The 23960-nt window shown below is 43.1% G+C and overlaps 1 protein-coding gene across 3 annotated transcripts in view; it reads left to right on the forward strand.

Moving 5' to 3' along the window:
* Positions 1-6052, forward strand: part of LOC120030587 (TBC1 domain family member 14-like) — a 71678-nt gene extending 65626 nt beyond the window's left edge. For all 3 annotated transcript variants that reach the window (XM_038976011.1, XM_038976009.1, XM_038976012.1), the window contains 5 exons: positions 487-558; positions 1882-2010; positions 2246-2355; positions 3104-3362; positions 3748-6052. In XM_038976011.1, coding sequence (XP_038831939.1) covers positions 487-558; positions 1882-2010; positions 2246-2355; positions 3104-3362; positions 3748-3795 — 618 coding nt within the window. In that variant the 3' untranslated portion in view covers positions 3796-6052. The remainder of the gene's footprint in view (positions 1-486; positions 559-1881; positions 2011-2245; positions 2356-3103; positions 3363-3747) is intronic.
* The last annotated feature ends 17908 nt before the right edge of the window (positions 6053-23960 follow it).

Here is a 23960-nt window from a genome sequence, read left to right on the forward strand (position 1 = left end):
GAGGGAGGTGTTCAGTCCTCAGCTTAGTGATGAGTTTAGAGGGGACTATGGTGTTGAACGCTGTGCTGTAGTCTATGAACAGCATTCTCAGTTATTTCCCCACTTGTCCAGGTGGGAGAGTGCCGTGTGAAGTGCAATTGAAATAGCATCACGTGTGGGTCTGTTGGGGCTCTATGTGAATTGGGATGAGCCCAGGGTGTCTGGGATGATGGTGTCGATGTGTGTCATGACCAGCCTTTCAAAGGAATTCATATTTACAGATGTGGGTGATACAAGGTGATAGTCATTTAGACAGGTTACCTTGGAGCTCTTGGGAACAGGGACGATGGTGGTCCGCTTGAAACGTGTTGGGATTACAAACTGGGACAAGGCGAGATTGAAAATGTCAGCGAAGACAACCTAGTATTCCTTCTGTCGTTTTCAATGGTAATTAGCAGGTAGTCTAAAATAATTTACGGTGTTAAAATTCCTCCTGTGTTTGGACAGGGAGGTCCATACTACGACATGCTGCACAGCATCCTGGGAGCATACACCTGCTATAGGCCAGACGTTGGCTACGTAAGTACACACACACACTTTATGAGTTCCTCATTGGTCTAAGACTGTGCCTTTGTGTGTATGCGAAGTGTCTCAGTATTTAATGCCTTTTCGTCGGAAGCACAAGCGCCCCCACACAATAACAGCTTAATCAGAAACCATTCCTTCTATCTCAGCCCTATTGTGTAATGTCATAGACGAGCACTGTATCTTAGGGTATGAATAAAGTGGCAGTGAGTCATACGTTAGCCTAGGGGTTTGTCCCAAATGGTACCTTATTCCCTATATAGTGCACTACTTTTAACTGGAGCCCTATGGGCCCTGGTCAAAGGTAGTGCACTATATAGGGAGCAGGTTGTTATTTTGGGGGACAGCCTCGCTCTGCTCTACGTAACAGCCAGTATATGTAGTCTGAGAGACAAGCAGCAGGCCTCCATCGCGCCAACAAGATTAGTCAAACTTTTCTGAGGTATTTGCCCACGCCACCTGGCCCTTTCTCTCTGTGTGTATGTTTATGTGCTTACATCTGTGTATTCCAATGCAGCACTGACCTAACCGTTTTGATCTCTTTTGGTTGCGTTCCTCATCATGCTCCCGGAACCTTCCACACATCAGATTAACTAAGCCCACTTTTCAGCCCGTTTGCTATTGCCTTTGAGTCTAATGAAATGAGTTGGACTGTGTGTGGTAAAAGCCTCTAAGTCAGTATACTCTACTAGACATGTTTACTGTGGCTGCACCACACCCATGCTGCGAAACAGCACACAGTGTGTTTACAGAGAAATGTATCTCAGCTTCTGGAGGAGTATTATATAATGCAAGATCAATGAGTTCGCCACTGGCCTAAGTATTCTGAAATGACCTTGACATGGTCTAATTGACTCAACAACCAAAAACGTATACGTTTACTTTTCTTAATGAACCAGATAATCAGTTATTTCTGGTTCTTTCTGAAAGTTAGCTGGCTAACTCATTGATCCTGCTTTGTACTATACAGCCCTGGACTGACCCCATATGTCAGGCCTTAGGATAGATTGAAGGCCTCTGGATAGATGGAGAGTTCAGGTTAAGTGTTATATAATCTCCTTTCCCCCTTCTCATTATGACTAGTCCTCGTAGTAAGGCGCCTAACACCAGTCATGAACACCACCATTAACACTTAACATCAACACTAACACCACCCCACTACTATAACCGTGCACATCACTAACACACTATCTCGTGTGTTCATTTTTGAGTGCACAGTACTGAGATGCAGTATATATCAACATAGCTACAGCAGTGTAGCACTGCTAACATACACTTAACATAGTCACGAGCACCTGTTCCTCCCTGGGGGTTCAGGTGCAGGGCATGTCGTTCATCGCGGCGGTGCTGATCCTCAACCTGGACACGCCGGACGCCTTCATAGCTTTCGCCAACCTGCTGAACAAGCCCTGTCAGATGGCCTTCTTCAGAGTGGACCACAGCCTTGTGAGTACAGTTTAGTCAGACACACGCACACACACGCTACAGTTAGTTGAATTTAGTGATTTGTGCTGGGCTGGAACAAAAGCCTGCACACCCTGTTAGCACTGATTTGTCATAGCACTTAGCACCCTGTTGGCAACTGTAGCGACGTTATTACATTTGTCTGAGTCACGGCTCCGAGAGCCGGGCTATGTGGTCTATCTGACTCGGTTGTTTCTTCCTGCTTCTACCTCCTCAGATGTTGAAGTACTTTGCAGCATTTGAGGTGTTCTTTGAAGAAAACCTACCAAAGCTGTTTGTACATTTCAAGGAAAACAACATGACCCCCGATATTTATTTAATTGACTGGTAAGTCAGACCACCATCTCTTTCTCCCCTCTCTTTTTCTCTCTTAATCCTTTTGCTCATGTCAAATGTGTGTATAATCTGTATTTTTGTGCCACATAAATGAAATGAAAGATCACCTACCATTTACGAATATGAAAAAAGATCAGATTAAAAGATTGACACGTTTTGTCGGTACTTTTTTTTTTTCTCTGTAATTTTTGCCCTTCAGAATGTGTTCTTGTGTACTGAAAAGACCGGACGTGTGAGTGGCTTTACCGGTGGTCTCCTCTCCCACCCCGTGCTCTCACCACACAGCTGCCAGTTTTCACATCAGTTACTTATACACTGATTAAGAGATGAGGGTGAGGTGGAAGTCAAGAGAGGAAGCCCTGCACATAAGCTATTGGACCATGTCAATAAATCCCATTCAAACCAAAAGTGTCCCAAGAAAATACATTTAATCTGTAGATAGTTTGGGAATTTGCTGATTTACAGAGCCGTATCTGTTCAAATGCCATTGTCCTTATCTGCATTCTCTTTCTCACTCTCTCTTGCTCATTGTTATATTTTTTGTGCATTGGACTGTGTGTGGTTTTGTGCTCGTTAGTGTATGCCTGGTGTGTTTGCGTCCATGTCTCGATGGACTACTCACGCCTGTGAATGTGTTTGTGTGTGAAAATAACGGCAGGCCTCTGTCTGTATGATACCTTTTGTACCTCAATGCTTCAATATGGAAAGGTGTAACCAAATAAAGTCTATCTATCTATAGGATCTTCACCCTGTACAGTAAGTCGCTGCCGTTGGACCTAGCGTGTCGGGTGTGGGACGTGTTCTGTCGCGACGGTGACGAGTTCCTGTTCCGGGTGGCCCTGGGCATCCTGCGCCTGTACGAGGACGTGTTGACCCGCATGGACTTCATCCACAACGCTCAGTTCCTCACCCGCCTGCCCGACCACATCTCCCCCGACCAGCTCTTCTCACACATCCACGCCGTCCACATGACGAGCAAGAACAGGAAATGGGGGCAGGTGAGATGACACACACAGACGTGGACATCTCTGGTTTTCCTCGGTTTTTGTTTTTACGAGGGATGTGCTAAGAAGCCTTCTGAGGCAGCTGACTTCAAAATAGTATCTTGAAAATAGACGTTCTTTCAGGTGCGGCGCAACAGAGTTAGGAAGGTGGGGGAAGGGACACTTATGTCAGCTCTAGGTTTGTGCTTTGTTGGTTAGCACCACTGTCTGTGTACAGCATTCTAAAGAATGAGGCTTGATGGAATTTCCTGGAAGCCCTTTCATATGTGATTGAATACATGAGATCACACCATGCCTCTTCCTTTGAGTATGGTATGAACTCCATGCTCCCTGTTTAACATGACTGATATTTCCTTGTTTCTCCTTTTGGCGTCCTCAGGTTCTTCAGGCCTTGCAGGAGCGGAACAGTCCAGTCCTAAAGCGCTGAGTCCAGTTATCCAGGAGCAAAACAACACAGACACACGCTCATTCTCCGACCCAGTACTCCACCTGACCGTATGAAACACTAGACTAGCCCAGGCCAGGCTGTGTGTGAGAGCTGCCCTCTGGGACCCAGATAGGGGCATGGACATACCCAGGCTCGGAGTGCTCACGGATGGGGAAAACCAGCCATTGTGTTCCCCCTGGACCTGGTTCATGGAGCAGAGACACTGGAGGTCTGGAAAAGACTGGGGTAAGGGGGTATGAGGACTTATTATGACCCCCCTCAACACATGTTGTGTCCCCCTTCCCCATATCGAACCGGGCAGACGAAGGATGCTCTCGAATGTACTGTACACTCCCATATGTCTATAGCAGGGATGCTAGTTCCTCTTTCTCACTTTCTCCTCCCTTTCTACCTCTACTCCCAGCCTCCGTTGCCGTTGGTCATTCCTACAAATCAGCTGCGATTTTTACTGTTAGCCTTTGTTTTTTTTTGTTTGGTCTGATGTGGTTTCAATGTGTTTTTAATTTGTTTGCCGTTCATTCGTTTGTTTTTATTTGTTTCCGTACCATTCTATGACCTAAAGACTCCCAAGGAGAAGCCGTGGGTGTTTGATTTGGGGACAATTGTTCATCGGCTTGAAAAGAGTGGATAGTGAATTGATTTTTATTCTTATGAAGATTCATTGGAAATACAACAAATAGCATTTTTTTTTGTATGTAGTATTGTTTGAGGCACCACAATGTTACGGTTAACTTGTTAAAGAAACATTTTACCAACCCTCTTCAATGAGGAAATAAGCTGCCTGGGTAAAATAAATGGAAGTGATATTTAATGATGTCCTATACGTACACTAAAGTGGTTTTAAACTGGAACGGCTAACTTAGATGACGAGAATCTTCTGTGTCGTTGTGTATGTCGGTTGCATTTTTTTCAGTTATTTTTATTTTTTGCACATTTCATTTGTCATCAATGAATTATTCTGATTTCTTTGTTTCTATTTGAAGTGTCATATCTTAATATATGTAACGGTTTGATTTTGAAGCTGCTGCACCAAATGTGTTTTGCTACCGATGCCGGTGTGCAATAGACGACTCAGAAAAGGAAAAGAGATTGCAGAGGATCTTCTGTGTCGAAATGCTGGTATCCCTATTTGGCCTCAGTATGCCCTTCCTCTATTGGATGTTCTCACTCGGTATGTGCTGTAACCCAATCAGAAGCGGTCTTACTCCATGGTGAGGAGCAGTGTGGCTCAGATCTATTGCACGCTGTATGTTCCCTGTTCCCGTAATGCCTTTGCTAATGTAGCTGAAAGACCTGCGTCGTGTTAGGAGCTCTGATTTTACCCCGTTTCAAGGTGGGAGCTCAATGGGAGAGAGTTGTTCAACAAGACGCTTTGGTGTGGTGTTCAGTTCACAGATCGTACTACTGCTTTCATGTCTGCCGCCGCCACCACCACCACCTGCCAAAAAGATAACTCCTCTGTAGATGATTCTGAATGTATTGGAGGCTAGGTCCGAATGCAGGTACCGTACAGAACGCGCCATATTCCAGAGCCCCCCAAGCATTTAGTGATCCCCTTTGGCTGTTGTGGATCACTCCTCACCCCCCTGTGCACGTAGACATTCAGATCACTGTATGAAGACGGATGCACTCCCTTTTTGCAGTGAACGCTGCAATACTGCAATAAAAAAGAACAATCATTCTTGTCACCTCGTGCAGTTTCACCCCTGTAGTTTTCACACTGTCGTTTGGACAATTTATCCAATGTTTTTAGGATTTTTATTTTGTCTTGTTGAGTACTTCCTGTCATACTGTATCAGTGTCCCTCACACGTGACCATCGAGGATCCTTGTGTGTGTTGTGTGTATGTGCTTTTGAAGAGCTTCCGGTAACTCTGATAGCATGTGAACACGCCTTATATCACAGAAGTGCAACCCGGTAAGTATAAATGGCCCGTTTTACATTATTGAATACATTTTTTACAAATCTGACCTTGCCATGAAATAGAATAATAGGGGCATCATGATGAGTTCTGGCCATTTAGATTTGTAGTAAATCTGCTTTTCTTTATGCTTCGTTTTGATTTGTCAGTTTGACTATGCCCTCTTGTTTTAATGTGTGACATTTCCAATGGACCCTTTTCTGTTGAGTTGGACATGGGTGGGAGGTTAGCAAGGTCAAAACTGGAACTGTATCTCACTTGAAGTGTATATAAACTACTGTTTTATGAAATAAATGATCTATTCATACCGGTTAACTTGATTGACCATGTTATTACCTTTTATCTCTACTACTTATGTGTGTGTTGTCATTGTTTTTCCATAGTTGCAGAGCAAGTGATCGCCAGGAAACCGCTTCATAGCCAAAGACGGTGTAGAGCAGGGGTATTCAACTCTAACCCTACAAGGTCCGGAGCATGCTGGTTTTCTGTTTTTATCTGATAATTCATTGCACCCACCTGGTGTTCCAGGTCTAAATCGGTCCCCCTGAGTAGAGGGGAACATTTAAAACGCAGTGGATCTGGTTTATAATTTTTTTATCAAACAACAACCATATATGAACAAAAGACAATAATCAGATGCACACACATTACAACAAACATCAATGACATCATACCTGCTCAGACCCACATGTTCCCACCACAACCATATATGTCTCGACCACACTCATTCTTCATCCCCTGGAACGTTCCAGTGCTTGTAGCACTCTGCCATATGGCCTCAAATTGCACTGTTTTTTCTCCGTAGCACACACCTTTTCGATATTTAAATAATAGTACATTTGATTCATCCACTGTTGTAGTGATGGCGATGATTTTGAAAAAAATATTGGTCCACCCCATTGGGTATCCCACAGCACCCTCATATGCCATGTCTTGAAATATGCACACAGACGGATTAATGGCGCCGGAGCAGAAGGCAGATGTTTTACGTGCCCCCAACCGATTGTGTTTTTTAATTATTTTTTATCTGCGTTGTTTGTAACTTATTATTTTACTAATTTTGTACATAATGTTGCCCCTACCGTCTCTTATGACCGAAAATAACTTCTAGACATCAGGACTGCGATTACTCACCACGGACTAGCAGAATCCTTTTTCTTCTTTCATGACTCTGACGAGCCCGAGGCGGAGGATATACGGCTCCCTCGGGAACAGGCCCCGTCCCCCGTGATCTGAGTAAAGAGGAGGTGGAGAAAGAGAGGCCGGAGAGTGGGCTGCCTTCTGAGAATTCGGGGGCTATCGAATAAACCCCCACTTCCCTCAATTCTACTAGCAAACATGCAATCTTTGGACAATAAAATCTACGAGTTACGGGGAAGATTAAACTACCAACGGGACATTTAAAAACGAACATCTTATGCTTCAGGGAGTCGTGGCTGAACGACGACAATATCAACATACAGGTGGCTGGTTATACGATGTACCGGCAGGATGGAATAGTGGCGTCTGGTAAGACAAGGGGTGGCGGACTATGTATTTTTGTAAATAACAGCTGGTGCGCTATATCTAAGGAAGTCTCGAGCTATTGCTCGCCTGAGGTAGAGTATCCCATGATAAGCTGAAGACCACACTACCTACCGAGAGAGTTCTCATCTGTATTCTTCGTAGCTGTTTACATACCACCTCAGTCAGAGGTTGGCACTAAGATAGCGTTGAATGAGCTGTATTCCGTCATAAGAAAACGCTCACCCAGAGGCGGCGCTCCTAGTAGCCGGGGACTTTAATGCAAGGAAACTTAAATCAGTTTCACCAAATTTCTATCAGCATGTTAAATGTGCAACCAGAGGGAAAATAACGCATACAGACGCATACAAAGCTCTCTCTCGCCCTCCATTTGGCAAATCTGACCATAATTCCATCCTTCTGATTCCTGCTTACAAGCAAAAAATTAAAGCAGGAAGCACCAGTGACTAGATCAATAAAAAAGTGGTCAGATGAAGCAGATGCTAAGCTACAGGACTGTTTTGCTAGCACAGACTGGAATATGTTCCGGGACTCCATCACTGGCATTGAGGAGTACACCACATCTGTCATTGGCTTCATCAATAAGTGCATCGATGATGTCGTCCCCACAGTGACCGTACGTACATACCTCAACCAGAAGCCATGGATTACAGGCAGCATCGGTACTGAGCTAAAGGCTAGAGCTGCCGCTTTCAAGGAGCGGGACTCTAACCCGGAAGCTTCTAAGAAATCCCGCTATGCCCTCTGACGAACCATTAAACAGGCAAAGCGTTAATACAGGATTAAGATCGAGTCATACTACACCGGCTCTGACGCTCATCGGATGTGGCAGGGCTAGCAAACCATTACGGACTACAAAGGGAAGCACAGCCGAGAGTTGCCCAGTGACACGAGTCTACCAGATGAGCGAAACTACTTTTATGCTCGCTTTGAGGCAAATAACACTGAAACATGCATGAGAGCACCAGCTGTACCGGAAGACTGTGTGATCACGCTCTCTCCGATGTGAGTAAGACCTTTAGACAGGTCAACATTCACAAGGCCGCAGGGCCAGACGGATTACCAGAACGTGTACTGCGAGCATGTGCTGACCAACTAGCAAGTGTCTTCACTGACATTTTCAACCTCTCCCTGTCCGAGTCTGTAATACCAACATGTTTTAAGCAGACCGCCATAGCCTATATCAGTTATTTTTTCTAAGAGATAGGCTATCTAATTGACAATCTGCAAGGCTTTGTATATCAAATAGGATTCCCTCAACATTGCTCTGATGTCCAAAAGCTTTCAGGTTGAAATTTCGTGATATTAAACTTTTAAGTTGCATATATTTGAACATGTCTACATCGGTCAATTCAAAATTGCTTTTTTTTTGTTTTGGGAAATTGTTGCATTATGAGCTGAAGTGAACGATTCCATGTTGACTTATAGTATGTCAGAAAAAGTATAGGAAACTGACGGATTGTCTTTTTATACAGATGGAAATGTTCCTGATGAATGCTGTTTCCAGTATTACCAAAGAAGGATCCCCCAAACAATTAATTGTGGCATATGAAATGACCAGATCTGACTGCACTCATAAGGGGGTTATGTATGTCTAAAATAAGTTTCCTTGTCATACATATTTTACATACACTACACCTACAGTAGTGATATTTATTTTGATATTGTCTCTTTTCCAGGTTGATCACGGAAAAAAACTACCCCATTTGTGCCAATCCAGATGAGCCTTTGATTGACAGGATCATGAAGGCCATCTTCACTGGAAGAAGGCTCAAATCTGAGCATCTATAAACTCCGGCTCCTACTTCATTGTCAGCTCTGCTTAGAATAACTGTTTTACTTTGACATGTAGTGACAAAAAGTTTTAAATGATATGCTAGCAATCATGATAATCACTTAGATGAATAACACATGTAATGAACATGTTATGAACATGAAATACGTTGTATAACTCAAAAGGGCTTACCAAGAGAAACTTCAAAAAAGGACTAATTCGAGGCAGAAAATAGTTGCCGCTCTGAACAAAAAAGTCAGGATGAGTACATTGTTCAGGATGAGTACAGGTGACTGACGTTTTGACATCAAGCTGACATCGTCCTCAAGGCGACCTGACAATTGCTCTAGTGGCCATCTGAGACGCAACAATGTAAAAATACAAATATCATGACTCAGGGTAAATAAATTGCAATTTAGCACACAATAAGAAGACGACAAATCAGGTGTCTAGTTGATTTAAAAATATATATATGTCACCTTTATTTAACCAGATAGGCTAGTTGAGGACAAGTTCTTATTTGCAACTGCGACCTGGCCAAGATAAAGCAAAGCAGTTTGACACATACAACCACACAGTAACACATGGAATAAACAAACATACAATCAAATAATACAGTAGAAAAATCTATATACAGCATGTGCAAATGAGGTAGGATAAGAGAGGTAAGGCAATAAATAGGCTATGGTGGCAAATTAATTACAATATAGCAATTAAACACTGGAATGGTAGGATGTGCAGAAGATGAATGTGCAAGTTGAGATACTGGGGTGCAAAGGAAGATAAATAACTAAATACAGTATGGGGATGAGGTAGATTGGATGGGCTATTTACAGATTAACTATGTACAGGTGCAGTGATCTGTGAGCTGGTCTGAGAGCTGGTGCTTAAAGCTAGTGAGAGAGGTAAGTCTCCAGCTTCAGAGATTTTTGCTGTTCGTTCCAGTCATTGGTAGCAGAGAACTGGAGGCGGCCAAAGGAAGAATTGGCTTTGGGGGTGACCAGTGAGATATACCTGCTGGAGCGCGTGCTACGGGTGGGTGCTGCTATGGTGACCAGTGAGCTGAGATAAGGCGGGGCTTTACCTAGCAGAGACTTGTAGATGACCTGGAGCCAGTGGGTTTGGCGACGAGTATGAAGCGAGGGCCAGCCAACGAGAGCATACAGGTCGCAGTGGTGGGTAGTATATGGGGCTTTGGTGACAAAACGGATGGCACTGTGATAGACTGCATCCAATTTGTTGAGTAGAGTGTTGGAGGCTATTTTGTAAATGTCGAAGGATCGGTAGGATGGTCAGTTTTACGAGGGTATGTTTGGCAGCATGAGTGAAGGATGCTTTGTTGCGAAATAGGAAGCCAATTCTAGATTTCATTTTGGATTGGAGATGCTTAATGTGATTCTGGAAGGAGAGTTTACAGTCTAACCAGACACCTAGGTATTTGTAGTTGTCCACATATTCTAGGTCAGAACCGTCCAGAGTAGTGATGCTGGACGGGCGGGCAGGTGCGGGCAGCGATCGGTTGAAGAGCATGCATTTGGCATGCATTTAGTTTTACTTGCATTTAAGAGCAGTTGGAGGCCACGGAAGGAGAGTTGTATGGCATTGAAGCTCGTCTGGAGGTTAGTTAACAGTTTCCAACGAAGGGCCAGAGGTATACAGAATGGTGTCGTCTGCGTAGAGGTGGATCAAAGAATCACCAGCAGCGAGAGCAACATCATTGATGTATACAGAGAAGAGAGTCGGCCCAAACATTAAACCCTGTGGCACCCCCATAGAGGCTGCCAGAGGTCCGGACAACAGGCCCTCCGATTTGACATACTGAACTCTATCGGAGAAGTAGTTGGTGAACCAAGCGAGGCAATCATTTGAGAAACCAAGGCTGTTGAGTCTGCCAATAAGAATGTTGTGATTGACAGAGTCGAAAGCCTTAGCCAGGTCGATGAATACGGCTGCACAGTAATGTCTCTTATCGATGGCGGTTATGATATTGTTTAGGACCTTGAGCGTGGCTGAGGTGCACCCATGACCAGCTCTGAAACCAGATTGCGTAACGGAGAAGGTACGGTGAGATTCGAAATGTTCGGTAATCTGTTTGTTAACTTGGCTATCAAAGACCTTAGAAAGACAGGGTAGAATAGATATAGGTCTGTAGCAGTTTGGGTCTAGAGTGTCTCCCCCTTTGAAGAGGGGGATGACCGCGGCAGCTTTCCAATCTTTGGGAATCTCAGACGATACGAAAGAGAGGTTGAACAGGCTAGTAATAGGGGTTGCAATGAATTTCGGCAGATAATTTCAGAAAGAGAGGGTCCAGATTGTCTAGCCCGGCTGATTTGTAGGGGTCCAGATTTTGCCACTCTTTCAGAACATCAGCTATCTGGATTTGGGAGAAGGAGAAATGGGGGAGGCTTGGGCGGGTGCGGGGGTACAGGGTTGTTGGCCGGGGTAGGGGTAGCCAGGTGGAAAGCATGGCCAGCCTTAGAAAAGTGCTTAATGAAATTCTCAATTATTGTGGATTTATCGGTAGTGACCGTGTTTCCTAGCCTCAGTGCAGTGGGCAGCTGGGAGGAGGTGCTCTTATTCTCCATGGACTTTACAGTGTCCCAGAACTTTTTTGAGTTTGTACTACAGATTGCAAATTTCTGTTTGAAAAAGCTAACCTTAGCTTTCCTAACTGCCTGTGTATATTGGTTCCTAACTTCCCTGAAAACTTGCATATCACGGGGGCTATTCGATGCTAATGCAGAACGCCAGGATGTTTTTGTGCTGGTCAAGGGCAGACAGGTCTGAAGTGAACCAAGGGCTATATCTATTCCTAGTTCTACATTTTTTGAATGGGGCATGCATATTTAAGATGGTGAGGAAGGCACTTTTAAAGAATAACCAGGCATCCTCTACTGACGGGATGAGGTCAATGTCATTCCAGGATACCCCGGCCAGGTCGATTAGAAAGGCCTGTTCGCTGAAGTGTTTTAGGGAGCGTTTGACAGTGATGAGGGGTGGTCGTTTGACCGCAGTTCCATTACGGACGCAGGCAATTAGGCAGTGATCGCTGAGATCTTGGTTGAAAACAGCAGAGGTGTATTTGGAGGGCGAGTTAGTTAGGATGATATCTATGAGGGTGCCCATGTTCACGGATTTGGGGTTGTACCTGATAGGTTCATCGATAATTTGTGTGAGATTGAGGGCTTCAAGCTTAGATTGTAGGATGGCCGGGGTGTTAAGCATATCCCAGTTTAGGTCACCTAGCAGCACGAGCTCAGAAGATAGATGGGGGGCAATCAATTCACATATGGTGTCCAGGGCACAGCTGGGGGCAGAGGGTGGTCTATAGCAAGCGGCAACGGTGAGAGACTTGTTTCTGGAAAGGTGAATTCTTAGAAGTAGAAGCTCTAATTGTTTTGGTACCGACCTGAATAGTAAGACAGAACTCTGCAGGCTATCTCTGCAGTAGATTGCAATACCGCCCCCTTTGGCAGTTCTATCTTTGTGGAAAAATTCTGGGGTTTTGGTGGTTTTCCTAAGCCAGGATTCAGACACGGCTAAGACATCCGGGTTGGCAGAATGTGCTAAAGCAGTGAATAAAGCAAACTTAGGGAGTAGGCTTCTAATGTTAACATGCATGAAACCAAGGCTTTCACGGTTACAGAAGTCAACAAATGAGAGCACCTGGGGAGTAGGAGTGGAGCTAGGCATTGCAGGTCCTGGATTAACCTCTACATCACCAGAGGAGAAGTAGGATAAGGGTACGGCTAAAGGCTATTAGAACTGGCCGTCTAGCACGTAAAGGGAGCAGGTTTCTGGGCACGATAGCATAGATTCAAGGCATAATGTACAGACAAAGGTATGGTAGGAAGAGAGTACATTGGAGGTAAACCTAGGCATTGAGTAATGATGGGAGAGATATAGTCTCGAGAGACGTTTAAACCAGGTGATGTCATCGCATATGTGGGAGATGGAACAACATGGTTGGTTAAGGCATATTGAGCAGGGCTAGAGGCTCTACAGTGAAATATGACAGTAATCACTAACCAGGACAGTAATGGACAAGGCATATTGATATTAGGGAGAGGCATGCGTAGCCAAGTGATCGTATGGGTCCAGTGAGTGGTTGGGCTGGCTGGGGACTCAGCCAGCGATTCAGACAGTTAGCAGGGCCGGGCTAGCAAGCTAGCATAAGGGCCTTAGAGGGACGTCGCAATGGGAGAAAGTCTGTTTTTGCCTCCTCGTGCGGTGACGTCGATAGACCAGTCATGGAATTAGTAGGGTTCAAAGTAGCAGAGGGGTCCAAGTTCAATTGGCAAAATGGGTATAGTGGTCCAAGAAACTGGCCAATGGATCAGCTAACAGTCCAGTTAGCAGGCCGCGGTTAGCAGAATGGGCCTGAGGGGCCTGTTGGGATCCTCGGGCAGATTGTCGGTATTCCAGTCGTGAAGGATCGGCAGGGTTCCGGATATTGTAGCCGAGGAGTGGGCTTCAGGAGTAGCCCTTTTGTTTGATTTTCATAATTGAACTCTTATCTATACATTGTATCACTTTTCTTTATAAGCTTTGACTTTTTCTTCTCTCACAAACATTTAGCATGTATGAACAATACTGAGCCAACAGGCCATCTCTTAATCAATCTTACCATTTGTATGGCTTGTTTTTCAGACAGTATGTTGGGTGTTATTTTAGTTTATGTTTTTCTTGTTATATCCATCATGGTATGTAACCTCATATCTATGAAATCCTGCAATGTTTATTTAGGGTGAAGCCCACATTTGTGGGCACAGGGCTGACAATGGCATAGCCATATAAGCTGGTTTCTATTCTTATTAACTCAAATAGATCTTTGATCATCAGTGTCATTTTAGCTATAGAGTCAATCACAGAGACTAAACGATGGGTCTGTGTTTACTGGCCACAGGGATCCTCATATCTCTCTTGCCTCAGCCTTCGAAAGGTCAAAGTAAGTCTACCTGATCTATCCTAAATAGTCTTGGTATTACAGTTTTATTGCAGTTTTTTTCAATCACTTTGTTGCCATTTTCACCACTGTTGTGCTGCGCCATTATTTGCCTGTTTGTGGCCCGCCTGCTAGCTTGCACAATTCTTGTTGTTCTCCTTCGACATCTCAACAACAAACTGTTTTCCGCCACAAAACTGCCACTGACTGGATGTTTTTCTGTTTGTCGCACCATTCTCGGTAAATCCTACTGTTGTGCGTGAAAAGCTCAGAAGGTCGGCCGTTTCTGAGATAGGGACTGGTTAAGCCCATTTTAACATTCAATCGAACAGTAACTGAATGCCTCGATGCCTCGATGCCTGTCTGCCTGCCTTACTCACTGTCTGTAGGAGCTAACCATTTTTGTGAACAGGGTGGTGTATCTAATTAACTGGCCAAAGAGTGTATAGTTTGATAACTGCCACAATAAAACCGATATGATGATTTTTTCTACGTACAGTATGCACTGTATAAGGATACTGAAATTGTAAGACACATTTTTTCAACATGCTCCAAACTTTTTTATTATTTGTATTTTTTAAATATTATTTTACCTCCTTTTTTCACCCCAATTTTGTGGTATCCAATTGGTAGTAGTTACAGTCTTGTCTCATCGCTGCAACTCCCGTACGGACTCGGGAGAGGCGAAGGTCGAGAGCCATGCGTCCTCCGAAACACAACCCAACAAAGCCGCACTGCTTCTTGACACAACGCACATCCAACCCGGAAGCCAGCCGCACCAACGTGTCGGAGGAAACACTGGCTACCTGGTCAGCGTGCACTGCGCCCCGCCCGCCACAGGAGTCACTAGTGCGCGATGAGACAAGGATATCCCTGCCGGCCAAACCCTCCCTAACCCGGACGACACTGGGCCAATTGTGCTTCGCCCCATGGCCGTCCCGTTCGCGGCCGGCCTCGACAGAGCCTGGTGGCACACTCAGAATCTCTGGTGGCACAGCTAGCACTGCGATGTTGTGCCTTAGACCACTGCGCCACCGGGGAGGCCCCATGCTCCAAACTATACATTGGATACAAAACATACAATTGGTTTACAGTAAACTTGAAAAAATGTGTTATTTTTCAAGTTTTTTTTATTACATTTATAGCAGTCAATACAAACTGAAAACCATTAGCATATAAAATATGAATGGATAAGAGCAACAAAATACAAAAAATAAGAGTACAAGCCTTTAAATCTAGAATGTCCTGCTGTCCTAAATGAACTCATGGGTTTTGGTGACCTAATGTACCGTTCAGTTCTAGACTTAAGAGTCGAGTCATTTTGTTATGGCTGCGGGTGTTCCTGCCTGTCACTGTGAATTGGGCAGGGGGTAGCTAGTCTGAATCTAGATTTTAGGAGGCGAAGTCAGTGCAGAGTTGTCTGTCTTGAAGCCGTGTTAGGGACAGGGTCTTAAGGGCCTCAGTATAACTGAAGGATCCTCCTAGGATGGTGGGGTAGATTACCTGTGAAGGTCACTGATAGGACCTTGCACTTGTCAGGGTTCAGTGTCGTGCTGTGGTGTGCTGATGTTTGCTGTTGTACAAGTGTGGACCAGATTTAGTTCTTCAACATATTTCCACCTACTGTCAACATCCCGAGAGCGCCCAGAAGACTTCCTTGAGCCACACCCCGATCAGCTCCTGCCAGTCTGAGGAGCTGTCTTGGTAGAGTTCATACTGGTACATAGCTAAATACTATGAAAATGGTATTTACCCTCTATTATTCCTTCTATCAGCACTTCAAAAAGATCCGTTTTGAGTAGTATATCATATTTTTTTGCTATTGGATTAAATGTTAGTTAAAATTACTAAATGGTGACCCTATCATTATCTGATGTATTGGTGACTAAATTAAATGTTCTCATTGTATTTTGCAAAAAAACGTTTGTATGAATGACTCAGGGGTTAAAGATGTGTTCTACTCCAATGAATGCTCAATCAAAGGTCCTAAACATAAGACAGAGGGCATTACAAGTGTTATCAGTTTAGACTTTGGTACTAAGTTTTAGAAAATACACCACTTACACCTGAAATGTGCCAAAGTGATATTTGGCAAACCGTAGTCTGGCATTTTTATGGCGGTTTTTGGAGAAGTGGCTTCTTCCTTGCTGAGCTGCCTTTGGACTCGTTTTACTGTGGACTTTTGTACCTGTTTCCTCCAGCATCTTCACAAGGTCCTTTGCTGTTGTTCTGGGATTGATTTGCACTTTTCACACCAAAGTACGTTCATCTCTAGGAGACAGAACGCGTCTCCTTCCTGAGCGGTATGACGGCTGCGTGGTCCCATGGTGTTTATACTTGCGTACTATTGTTTGTACAGATGAACGTGGTACCTTCAGGCGTTTGGAAATTGCTCCCAAGGATGAACCAGACTTGTGGAGGTCTACGACTTTTTTTCTGAGGTCTTGGCTGATTTCTTTTGATTTTCCCATGATGTCAAGCAAAGAGGCACTGAGTTTGAAGGTAGGTCTTGAAATACATCCACAGGTACACCTCCAATTGACTCAAATGATGTCAATTAGCCTATCAGAAGCCATGACATAATTTTCTGGAATTTCCCAAGCTGTTTAAAGGCACAGTCAACTTAGTGTATGTAAACTTCTGACCCACTGGAATTGTGATAGAGTGAATTATAAGTGAAATAATCTGTAAACAATTGTTGGAAAAATTACTTGTGTCATGCACAAAGTAGATGTCCTAACCGACTTGCCAAAACTATAGTTTGTTAACAAGAAATTTGTGGAGTGGTTGAAAAACAAGTTTCAATGACTCCAACCTAAGTGTATGTAAACTGTAGCTGTTACCCAAACAAGCCATTCTACACCTACCTACACTACTGATAACATGGGCTAGAATAACTAAGTTACATAATGCCAATCTAAATGTATAAATGGACATTTTATCAATTGCATCTCTTTGTTTCTGTCTCATGCGGGGATTGTCTGCGCTGCATGTGTGTCAAGAATGAGTAGGGAAGAATAGCTAAATTAATCTCTGTTGTTGTAGTGTACACATCTCCAACCTGCAGCTTCCTGGAGGTTATGTACGCTTCATTGATGTGCTTAATTACTGTATTGTTGTGAATAATTTACTCACCGCACACTTTGTTTTACCGCACCGTTACAGGAGTTTTGTTTTACACATTCTTCCTTTTGTGAATGTTTGACTTTAACATAACTGTTTCTTATTACTCTCCAATGTGGTCCTGTGCACAGCGCAACTCTGAAGACGACGGGCCAGACGATTTGTGCGGACCCCACCCAACCCTGGGCCAAAAGAACTCTGAAGAGATTGCAGTTATCGTCAGACTCCACTTTAGTAAACGTATGTTCAATGCATCCTCCTGAATGCATCCTCCTCAATGATGCTATGCTGAAAGAGTTGTACTTTATGACAGTATTTACACAGCAGACAGTTGTAAGTAAATGGTGCTGCTTATCAAAGAGCTAAATGTGTCAGCCTTTTGACATTTCATGACTGATTCTTTCCACCCTGGATTTTTTTTACAATTTTATTTTAAATTATTTTTGGTATCTGATTGCTGCTAACTGGCAACTAAACCACTAAGTGAAATCAAAAATGTTCCATTTTGATGACAGCTTAAAGTGACTGCAAATAAACTGCTCAGTGCGCTCTCTACCGCCAATCTTGAGTATGGTAGTTTCCTTTATGACAACTGTAATATAACCTGGTGTTGTAAATACAACTAAAAACACATGCCAGCAAAGAAAGTAACAGATTACTTATTGTAATACATATGGTTTTCCTCTGGACAGTTAGTGATTTATGACTGATCAGAGACCTTTGCAGAATGCTCACTCATAGGGTGAGAATAGTTTCCTTTACAATGTCGCCATCTACTGAACATCAGAGAGGATAGTAGATTCTCTTATAATTAAAAAAAAAAAAGTTTCTCACAAGTGTAGCATAGGTTGTGAGTTTTGCAAAACACATGTCCAAGTCAACAATGAGAACAGTAAATAACTAATAATAATATTTTGAATGCATTCACCAAACAAACTCTTGTGTAACGTGTACGCTGGGAGTTGGGAATCAAGTACAGGACTGCAAATGAAATCAATAGAACAAAACAAGAAAAGCGTACAGACATGAAACAGAGTCAATAACACCTGAGGAAAGAACCAAAGGGAGTGACAAATATAGGGGAGGTAAGAACCTGTCGAGCCAGCTGAGGCATCGCCGAGAGCTTAGGCAATGGAAGACTGACGAGCCGACTGAGGCTTGAGAACCTGTCGAGCCAGCTGAGGCATCCCCGGTTGCTTTGGCAGCCGCTCTTGGACCCCGACGTCACCAGTAAAAATAAATCCCTGTTGCTTCCCTTTGGTGAGGCATTATTCTGTAACATGTACACTGGGAGTCAGAAAGTACGGCGCCATGAACCACAAAACACATACAGACATGATACAGAAACTGAGTTATTAACACCTGGGGAAAGAACCAAAGGGAGTGACAGATATAAGGGAGGTGATGGAGTCCAGGTGAGTGTCATGAGGCGCAGGTGTGCATAACGATGGTGGCAGCTGTGCGTAATGATGGTGGCAGGTGTGCGTAATGATGAGACAACTGGCGACAACGAGCACCAGAGAGGAGGAGCGGAAGTAGACATGACAATTGGAGATTAGAAATGATAGGAATTACAGACAAATGTAGGCTACTACTGGTGATATATGTAATGGGGAATTGATAGACACAGGAAAAAATACACACAATAAAGGGAAACAATGAATACCCACGAAATGGCGGGAGGGAACGCATTCTGGAGAGAAAAGTGCCTTGTGCATCTGAGCCACAATCCCCATATTCTTGGATCATGCCATGACAGTGGCCTCCTCAATGGAGTAGTCCACTGAGACAGGTGTCTCATGTGCCATTAATGTTTTTTAATCTATTTGCGACCGCTGAACTAAAAAAATCTCATGTTTTCAATACATACAGTGTTCCATATAAGGCACCCAGACCGTATACCCTTAATCTTGTAATAAATCAAATCTAGTGATATGTAACTTGACATTTCTGCTATCCATTGTGGCATTGTGGGAAGATAACCAACGTTCCAATTAACGGCAACGCATTTATTAGCCGTTATGAATACTAGGTTACATAGTTTCTTCTGATAACATTCTCCAGTATCAACATTTCCAAGCAAACAAAAACAGGGAAAAGGGAGAATCTGTAGACATGCTGAGATAAAAGAAGACACTGACAGAATTCAGCCCGCCTTCACAAGATCATAACATGCAAATATGTCCCCTTTTGTGTTTTACATGATATTCAGTTTCACTGGCATAATAGTATGCTCTATGGATGGTCTTAAACTGCAGTAATTTACGTCTGAGATGATATGAACATGACTGGGTATTCAAACACATCTGTATCCATTCATCATCATCATCAATACTGTCTCCCAGGTCTTCCTCACATTTTTGTTTTGTGTCATTAGGAAAAGCCTATATCAACTTTTGATACAGTTTGGAAATCAACTTGAGGTTTGTCAAACTGCCTTAAAATAGTTTAAATATTTGAAGCTTCTGGCTTGTCCAGTGATTACTGCACAGAGAGAATAAGGTGTTGTATCTGCAAAAGTTCACCGCAGCAATGTCACAGACTTGACTTCCATGCTTGCCTGACCCTGCTGAGACCCCTGTCACAATCTGATCCTGCTCAGATGAGGCATGACAAAGACTTACCTTGGTGTACATTTACAGTGCATTCAGAAAGAATTCAGACCCCTTGACTTTTTCCACATTTTGTTACAGTCTTATTCTAAAATGTATTACATTTCTTTTTTTCCTCATCAATCTACACACAATACCCCATAATGACAAAGCAAACTTTTATTTTTGATGTATAAGAACAATAACAAAAAAAAACATTATTTACATAAGTATTCAGACCCTTTGCTATGACACTCAAAATTGAGCTCAGGTGTGTCCTGTTTAGGGTTGCACATTTTGGGGAATATTCAGAGGTGGAAACTTTGTGGGAATTAACAGAAATATATGATAATTAACAGGAGTATATGGGAATTAACGGAAATATATGCAAATTAATATTAATACCATTTAAATGTAGATGTTTTTTCCATTGGATATATTTACCATATCATATGGAGACAGAAACATAAACATTTTACCTTATCATAAGTAGACATAATTGCAAATGATTAAATCCTTCCAATATAAATTTTTATTAACTAAACAATTTAGTTACGACTTGCATTTTAATTAAATTAGTTGACTCTTCACATGGGATGATTTCACTGAACAAAATAAAGGGAATATTGAATGATCCCCAATGATCTATCGCATCTCCCAAAAACATTTTCAACATATATCTGTAAACTGATAGTCTAGAAACTAAAGCTTTGGTTGTCTTCCTCTCAGGCTTCCATGTCTTCTCCCTGGACCCTCTGTGTCCACCTCTTGAACATCAGACTCTGAGGCCTCATCTTCACTGTCCTCATCTTCACTTCATCTTTCCAGCCTTGTTGAGAATGGCTCATTGTCAGGCTCAAAATGCCTCAAATTTTCCCGGATGGCCACCAATTTTTCAACCCGTGTATTGGTTAGCCTGTTGTGTGTTTTGGTGTGTGTGTTCCAAAACAAGGACCAGTTGCGCTCTGAGCCGGCTAATGTTGGTGGGATTTCGAGGATGATGGAGGCCACAGGGGAAAGAGCCTCAGATCCACAAAGTCCCTTCGAGCAGGTGGCTGATGAGATATGTTGGCACGACTGCCATATTGCATCTCCATCCCAGAGCCCTTGCTTGGTAGTGTACTTTGCCAGACTGCCAAGAACCTTGCCCTCATCCAGGCCAAGGTGGCGAGAGACGGTAGTGATGACACCATAGGCCTTGTTGATCTCTGCACCAGACAGGATGCTCTTGCCAGCATACCTGGGGTCCAACATGTACGCTGCGGCGTGTATGGGCTTCAGGCAGAAGTCTTCTTTTTGATGTATTTCAAAACTGCAGTTTCCTCTGCTTGGAGCAACAGTGAAGTGGGCAGGGCAGTACGGATTTCTTCTCTTACATCTGCAAGCAGAGTCTGAACATCAGACAGGATGGCATTGTCTCAATCCGTGCAATGGCTACTGCTATAGGTTTCAGGCTGCTTACCACTCTCTCCCAAAATTCATAATCCAGGAGGATCCTCTTGATGGAGCTGTCCATATCGCCACACTGTGATATGGCCATTTCTTGGAGTGAATCCTTCTCCTCCAGGAGAATCTCAAACATGATGACAACACCACCCCAACGTGTGTTGCTGGGCAGCTTCAATGTGGTGCTCTTATTCTTCTCACTTTGCTTGGTGAGGTAGATTGCTGCTATAACTTCATGACCCTTCACATACCTAACCATTTCTTTGGCTCTCTTGTAGAGTGTATCCATTGTTTTCAGTGCCATGATGTCCTTGAGGAGCAGATTCAATGCATGAGCAGCACAGCCAAGGGGTGTGATGTGAGGGTAGGACTCCTCCACTTTAGACCAAGCAGCCTTCATGTTCGCAACATTGTCTGTCACAGTGCAAATACCTTCTGTGGTCCAAGGTCATTGATGACTGCCTTCAGCTCATCTGCAATGCAGTGTGTCTGTTGTCCCTTGTGTCTGTGCTCTTGTAGAATACTGGTTGAGATGATGTAGTTAATTATTCCTTGCCCACGAACATTCGACCACCCACCAGAGATGATTGCAATACAGTCTCTTCCCCAGGTCCCACACAATCCTGTCTCTGAGCTCTACGGACAATTCCTTTGACCTCATGGCTTGGGTTTTGCTCTGACATGCACTGTCAACTGTGGGACCTTATATAGACAGCTGTGTGTTTTTCCAAATCATCTCCAATCAATTGAATTTACCACAGGTGGACTCCAATCAAGTTGTAGAAACATCTCAAGGATGATCAATGGAAACAGGACTAGGGTTGCAAAGGATCAGAAACTTTCCGGTAAATTTCTGGTATTTTTCTGGAAATCTTCCATGGGAAGTTAAGCCCGGGAATTTTGGGAATTTTGCTTAACTTCTTTGCGACTGGGGGGCAGTATTGAGTAGCTTGGATAAAAAGGTGCCCAGAGTAAACTGCCTGCTACTCAGTCCTAAAAGCTAGAACATGCATATAATTAGTGGATTTGGATAGAAAACACTCTGAAGTTTCTAAAACTGTTTGAATGATGTCTGTGAGTATAACAGAACTCATATGGCAGGCAAAAACCTGAGAAAGAATCCAACCAGGAAGTGGGAAATCTGAGGTTTGTAGTTTTTCAAGTCATTGCCTATTGAATATACAGTGTCTATGGGGTCATATTGCACTTCCTAAGGCTTCCACTAGATGTCAACAGTCTTTAGAACCTTGTTTGATGCTTCTACTGTGAAGGATGGGGGAATAAGAGCTGATTGAGTCAGGGGTCTGGCAGAGTGCCACGAGCTCAGTCTCGTGCACTCCCGTGAGAGTTAGCTGTGTTCCATTGCATTTCTACAGACAAAGGAACTCTCCGGTTGAAACATTATTGATGATTTATGATAAAAACATCTTAAAGATTGATTCTATACTTTGTTTGACATGTTTCTACGAACTGTAAAATGACTTTTCGTCTGACTTTCGCCTGGACTTGCCCGCGCCTCCTGAGTTTGGATTTGTGTACTAAACGCACAGACAAAAAGGAGGTATTTGGACATAAATTATGGACTTTATCGAACAAAACAAACATTTATTGTGGAACTGGGATTCCTGGGAGTGCATTCTGATGAAGATCATCAAAGGTAAGTGAATATTTATAATGCTATTTCTGACTTCTGTTGACTCCACAACATGACGGGTATCTGTATGGCTTGTTTTTGTGTCTGAGCGCCGTACTCAGATTATTGCATGGTGTGCTTTTTCCAAAAAGTGTTTTTGAAATCTGACACAGCGGTTGCATTAAGGAGAAGTCTATCTATAATTCCATGCATAACAATTGTATCTTTTAGCAATGTTTATTATGAGTATTTCTGTAAATTGATGTGGCTCTCTGCAAAATCACCGGATGTTTTGGAGGCAAAACATTACTGAACATAACGCGCCAATGTAAACTAAGATTTTTGGATATAAATATGAACTTTATCGAACAAAACATACATGTATTGTGTAACATGAAGTCCTATGAGTGTCATCTGATGAAGATCATCAAAGGTTAGTGATTCATTTTATCTCTATTTCTGCTTTTTGTGACTCCTCTCTTTGGCTGGAAAAATGGCTGTGTTTTTCTGTGACTAGGTGCTGACCTAACATAATCATTTGGTGTGCTTTCGTCGTAAAGCCTTTTTGAAATCGGACACTGTGGCTGGATTTACAACAAGTGTATCTTTAAAATGGTGTATAAATACTTGTATGTTTGAGGAATTTTAATTATGGGATTTCTGTTTTGAATTTGGCGCCCTGCAATTTCACTGGCTGTTGTTGAGGTGGGACGCTAGCATCCCGAATATCCCAGAGAGGTTAAATTCATCAAAAAAGTTAGCTTATAACAGTGAACCTTTTTTTGTGGGATACACATAAGGCAATTTTAGGTCTTGTGGCATATTTTGGTTAAACTATCCCCAATTCAATGGAATTGCAACCCTCTGCATGCACAGTGCACTCTTCCATCATGTGTTCAGCTGATTCTCAAAATCTTGCAAACTAATGAGATGCTATTGAGCCCACACTACTACACTGTCTGAGCCAAGGACTACATGCTTTCTGGTAAGTTTTGAATACAATACTGGGTGGGGTGAATATATTTTTATAGGACATACATTATTTTTTGTTAACTAGTAAATAGTAGCCTACAGCAAAGTGTGTTTAAATCATTTCTAACTTGTTAACAATTTCTGCTAGTTAGTTTTTGCTACCATGTGGGTTTTAGCTTGCTTGAGCCTGCTAACTGATGAGTGTTAATTCACCT

Source organism: Salvelinus namaycush, chromosome 36 (assembly GCF_016432855.1).
Source record: "Salvelinus namaycush isolate Seneca chromosome 36, SaNama_1.0, whole genome shotgun sequence".
Classification (NCBI taxonomy): domain Eukaryota; kingdom Metazoa; phylum Chordata; class Actinopteri; order Salmoniformes; family Salmonidae; genus Salvelinus; species Salvelinus namaycush.